Here is a 6000-nt window from a genome sequence, read left to right as displayed (position 1 = left end):
ATTTCTTCCCCTTTCATCTTTATAGATTTCTCTCCCTCAGTTTCCTTTCATAGCCTCTCTGCACCCTTCGGACACCTTTTACATTGCCCCTGTTCTCACCACCTCCAGTCCAGCAAAGCCAGGTTCCGGTAATGCCATCCCAGCAACACAAACACTCCTCCCCTTAGGCTACTGGAGAGCAAATGATTGGAAATGCTCAAAGTAGTTTTGTGTTTCTTTGACTGTTTCTTGTTTTTATTCATCTCTGTCACAAGCAAAAGACCTGTGAGTTGAACATGTCTGCCTGTTCAAGTCTTTGAGAATAAGGAAGCCAAGGCATTTAGTAAACACAGTGGTGTTCGGCAACTGCGGACTTGTGCAGGGCTGAGCGGAGCCAGGTATGCCGTAAGCAAAAGGTTCAGGAGTGAGCCTGTTACACCAGAAAATGACAAGTCACAAACCCATACACTCTAGCCAGTGTTTAGGCGGGTTCCTGCTACTCTGGCTAGTACTTAGAAAAGACTAAAACCAACATAGAACTAGCAGGATGCTACAAACTTAATGATTAAGAATGTCTCTCAAGGGCTGACAGGACTGCTCCCTACATTCTCAGCCGCCCCCCTTTAGCCAAGCAGGAGCTATCCTGCTTCCCTCACTGGCCAACACCTCCAATGGCTTTGAGGCTCCTACCACCTCTCACCTTTTCAAAGTTTTTGATTTGTCCCTGACCCTTTTTCATACTCTGCCTATGTCCTGCTCTCCACTGAATTCTCCCCACCAATACATGTTTTAACGTCTCCTATCTTATAAAGAAACTGCTTCATCCCATGTTTACTCAAAACTACTGCCCCATTTCTGTTTCCTTCACCTAGAAAAATGACTGAAAAATGTGACATCCCTAGTCACTCTTTAGTTCTTGGAACCACCCATCCCTTGGCTTCCATGACAATGCACGCTAGGTGGTTGTCTTCTTTTTTTAAAGATTTTATTTATTTTTTTGACAGAGAGAGACAAAGAGAGAGCACAAGCAGGGGGAGCGGCAGAGGGAGAGGGAGAAGCAGGCTCCCCACTGAGCAGGGAGCCCGATGCAGATGCGGGGCTCAATCCCAGGACCCTGGGATCCTGACCTGAGCCGAAGGCAGACGCTTAACCGAATGAACCACCCAGGCGCCCCTAGGTGGTTTTCTTCTTACCTCACTAGAACTGGCTTCTAATTCTTTTTGGTTGGTGCCTCCTCCTTGATTCTAAGGGTTGTAATAAATTAGAGCTTTATCCTCGGCCCACTTCTCTATTCTATCTACGCAATGTACGTAGGTTATATCATCTATCTAGTCCTGTGACTTTAAACACCATCATTGTCCAAAATGCTCTCAGAAATCCCACACTCATATACCGGACTGCTTCCTTGCCATCATCATGTGGTTGGATAATGTGGTTGTCTAAATAGCTTTTTAAACATGTGTTGGACAATAGGGAACTCTGGATTTCCCTCCCTCCCCTCGGTTTGTTCCATTCCTTTCTATCCTGTTCTAATAAAGGGCCCAACTATCCTCTCAAATAGCCTCCTAACTCATCTCCCTTCTCCAACCTTTCATCTCGGCAGCACAATTTCCATAAAGCGGACAAGGCAATATTTCAAAATGTAAATCAGATCATGTCACTTCTCTGCTCTAAAAACTCCAAGGTTTTCTTTTCAAAGTTAGAACAAAATCAAAGCTCATTATCCTGGCTTACAAGCTCTAAATGATCTACCCCCTTTCCTCTGAAACTCAAGCCTCTCCCCACCCTTGCCTAGCATACTTTTGTGAGTGGGGCTTTCTTTAGATATTGTCAAAGTTGCTGAGCTGAGGTCTGTTTAGGGATTTTGCACAAACTATTTCATCCATAGTTGGTCACATGAGCATTTTCTCAAATAAAAATATCAGTAGTAATGTTTAAATTACAAGCATTACCAGAAAGCCTCATGCATTTCAAATTATGAATATGCTTATTTACTAAGCAAGGTTGACTCACATATATGCACTGATCCTCACTCTGACCTTCACCTGGCTGGCTCCTTCTTATCATTCACATGCTGACTTAAATGTCACCTCTTCAAGTGACTTTAAGAAGCCACTCAGTCATTCTCTATTACATCACCTTTTTACATTTTTCCCTGTATCACTCAGCACTAGGCTGAGGTTGTGTATTTGTTTATCCTCTGTCTCCTCCAAGTAGATTAAAGTCTCTGTGAGAACAGAGACCTTGACCGTGTTCTTCTTCATTGTCCCCAGGACCTCTGCCTGGCTTAGAGCGGGCACTCAGGAAATATCATTCACTGCATTGCGTTGCGTTCCTTATGACACTTAGCCTAGTGCTTGGCTCATATTTTAAATTTAACGATAGCTTTCAAATGTTCATATTTCCCTGAGTCAAATTTTATACCTTTATAATTCCACTGTCCCTCAAATATTTAGACTATGGTTCCTCCCATTATTTTTTATAAAAAATAAAGCTATAGGGATGGAACACATGAGAGTTCTTTTAATAGAAATTGACAGAGAAATCTATAGCATCTCTAGGAAAAGGAGAAAAAAAAGAAAAAAACAACTTCAGACAATTTATACTTTAGAAGAAAATATGGTCAATGCCTCTATTTGGACAGGTATAATATATACCGTAGAGATTTTTCTCCAATTGTATATGGCCATAAGGTAATAGTAAACAAAATAAAAAAAGAATGTAAGTAGTGATTCTGTGTTCCTATGTGTAGAATGCGAGGTACAGCTCTCTCCAAAGGTATTCCCCTTTTCACCCTACTCTGCTCACTTCTTTCTATTTTCTACCGGTAATTTTCCACTACTTTCAAGAATCACTATCCACTGGTGAAAAATGAGAAGAGGTGTTGACAACAGGTTTTGGTGCTTACTGTTTTAGATACTATTTTTAACTGGATTCATTCTCTCTACTGTTACACCTTAGCTTTGTTGTTGTTGTTGTCAACTTAAAATGATCAGAAATGAAGCTCATTGCATCCTAAACATTTTAACAAATATGAACATTTCAAAGGAAATTCATGTTCTATGCTTTACGATTGCTGATCATTTCTATTGAGAAGAGGGTGGAAGGAGCAAACTACAAAGAATGGCTAAGTTAATTGTCTTGAAATTATATTTCCTTAACAAACGCAGCACTCTTCTTTGGTTTTATTTTTATTTGGGGGTGTTTTCAGTAAAGTAAGGAGCATATTGAAGAGGGACCCTAGAACCTCTTTTTCTTTCCCCACTTCCATCCCGATACTCTGTTCTGGTCTTTTAAAAAGAGGGCTTTGTTTCTATGTTGTTTCTTTATCTCTTTTTTAAATTTAAAATTCAAGGTCAAAATACCAACTTGCTTAGAAAACCTGAGCCAAATGTATGATAAATAATATTTTCATTTCTCCCAAATAACTGGGAGTAACTTCTTTCTTTGATCAGGTAAGCTTTTTCCTATAAAATATCAGTGATTAATGTTTAAATTACTATAATCACCTGGAAGCCCAACACATTTACAATTCAGAATAAGCTCATTTACTAAGCAAAATTGACTTACAAATTTGTTCCCCTTTTAATACTATTATATAGTAAGTGTCAGGCAACATTCAGTGAAATCGAAATGTCAAGTGTCAAGTGTCTGCAAAACAACTTACTAAGTAGTCAGTGGACCAGGTCAGTTTTCCTCAAAAGGAAATGCATTTGACAGTCCTTGTTAAAAGGTGACATTATAGCCTGAAAGGAGAGAAAGGACAAATGCTGATGAATATGCACAGAATAGAGATAACAAACAATTCAGTGATACAGCCCATATATGCAGTAGTTTGCTGAGTTTTAGATTGTTACATTTTTACTGAGGATGATTTTCTTAAAATATCACCTTAAGGGAAAATTCATTGCCCCAAAATAATGATTAAGGTTGCATTTTTTTTCTCAAGTTATCTTTTCTGAGACCAGGAAGCAGTTTGGCTAAAAGATTAAAAAAAAAAAACAAAACAAAAAAACAGGAAAAATTATGCCAATGAAGAGTTTAGCCTGAGACAGCTCTTTGGCATGAAGACAAGGGAAACATTGTTAGTTGGTCATAATCTTCTTATATATGCTAAAATAGTAACATTATAACAAAATCTTTTATTTTAATTATTATGTACAGTTGACCTCAACTTGGACAACATGGGTTTGAACTTGAGGGGTCCACTTATATGTAGTTTTTGTGTTGTTTTATAAACGTAGTACAGTACTATAAATGTACTTTCTCTTCTTTATGATTTTCTTAATAACATTTTTTTCCTTTAGCTTAGTTTATTGTGAGAGTGCAGTGTATAATAGATACAACATACAAAATATGTGTTAATTGACTCTATGTTATGGGTAAGGGTTCTGGTCAACAGTAGGTTATTCGTAGTTAAGTTTTGGGGAGTCAGAAGTTGCATGTGGATTTTCTACTGTGCGAGGGGGTGGTCCCCCCTAATCCCCATGTTGTTAGGGATCAGCTGTACTTTAAAGGATCCTGTGCTGTTATAAATGCACACAGACACATGAGCGGGGACAGAGCCTTGTGGGAACCAGCAGCTCTGGTTTTAGGAGCACTCAAGTTTTTACTGGCAGGACATGTGGGAATATCACTTTTACTCAGACATGAATTTTACTCCCTTACTTGTAGCCCCCATTTTGGGATGGCTTCTCTCACAGCTAAATGGTCTTCATTAAACTACTCTTTGACTTTGAAATGCTGTTTTGTGGTTGCCCGATGACAGGAAAATTGGGACATTGATCAGAATTTCACATTTCTCTTTTATTAATTTTTTTATTTTAGTAAGATACTCGAGAATGTTGGATTGACTACATAAAGTTTATGTTTCTGTGATGTATTTGTGACTATTTTAAAGAAGTTGAGAGTGTTTTATTATCTTAGGTAAAATGATCTATTTCAAAACTTGCTATTTTGAAGATGCCCATTTCTAATAAAGCAGTAGGGTCAGCGATTACTACCATCAGTTTGGGTTTGAATGAAAAGATCAGTGCCTCAGCATGAGTGCCTTTTACACTGAGCACACATGAGAATTGTTCATTGATTTATGAGCCTCGCCTCCATGCGAGGCCTGTAACTACTGACATCATGACACGTATAGAGCCTCTGACCGTGACATGTGTTCGCTGAGCTGCTTGCTCTTAGACCTGTATCACGTTCAGCTGTCTAGGGCTGTGTTTTGCCCACAGTTCAGGACTAGGCCTCATGCTTTGTACATAAAGGTGTTCTTCATTACCTGTGGTGTCATTACCCTCTGGGAGTCCCTTATTTACCACGATCATGGGGATTCTGAGACCAGCTGCTCCAACGTGTGGAGTTCAGCCTCGCAGTATTTCTGTGAGCCTCACTGATATTCGGAAACAGGGGCTCGGCACAGCAACGAGGATTTTAAATTGCTTAGTACTACGCACTGAAAGAGAGCATGATGTCACCTTTGACTCTTTCACACTGAATATAGTAGTTCAATTGTACGCTAGTATTTAAGATGGCAACCCTGGGGTGCAAAGCTCCTTGTGTGAAATTGAATTGAGAATTTCATTGTGTTTATATTTATCCTTGCTATTTAAAATGAGCAGATGAGTGCTTTGTTAAAAATGTATTATTTCCCCGTCTTTCTTGTTTATTAAAAGATCACAAATATCTTGACAGTGTTCTCTACCAAGCTTGTCCACTGTTGAGAAACCTCATGCCATCTAAACGGGGTTTCAATTTAATCAGTGATTTGATTTTCCTGCTTACCTTCTCATTTCTTTGATCAGGATTCTTTGATATGCACACCCCCCCTTTCTTTAAGTCATCGGTTCATGTACACAAAGGAGAATCTACTTTGTAGGACACTTAATCTCTAGTTATTTTCAATTGTAAAGTTTTAACTAACGTTCTGGGAGACTGGTTGAGTTATGTTGCATTTTGAGTTCTCTAATGGAATTCTTTAAACTTGTCATTTTCAGATGATTTTTTTTAACATTTCCAGCTGAG

General features: G+C 38.9%; 1 protein-coding gene across 1 annotated transcript in view; it reads left to right on the top strand.

The window, feature by feature from the left end:
- The first annotated feature begins 5301 nt into the window (after positions 1-5301).
- LOC116635222 (translationally-controlled tumor protein-like) overlaps positions 5302-6000 on the top strand; it is a 31832-nt gene continuing 31133 nt past the window's right edge. The window contains 1 exon segment of the mRNA XM_032409160.1: positions 5302-5489. Within this exon segment, the coding sequence (XP_032265051.1) occupies positions 5302-5489 (188 nt within the window).

The sequence above is a fragment of the Phoca vitulina genome, unplaced genomic scaffold (genome assembly GCF_004348235.1).
Source record: "Phoca vitulina isolate PV1807 unplaced genomic scaffold, GSC_HSeal_1.0 scaffold10, whole genome shotgun sequence".
NCBI lineage: Eukaryota > Metazoa > Chordata > Mammalia > Carnivora > Phocidae > Phoca > Phoca vitulina.
Note: the sequence above shows the minus strand (reverse complement) of the source record. Positions and strands in the feature narration are given on the sequence as shown.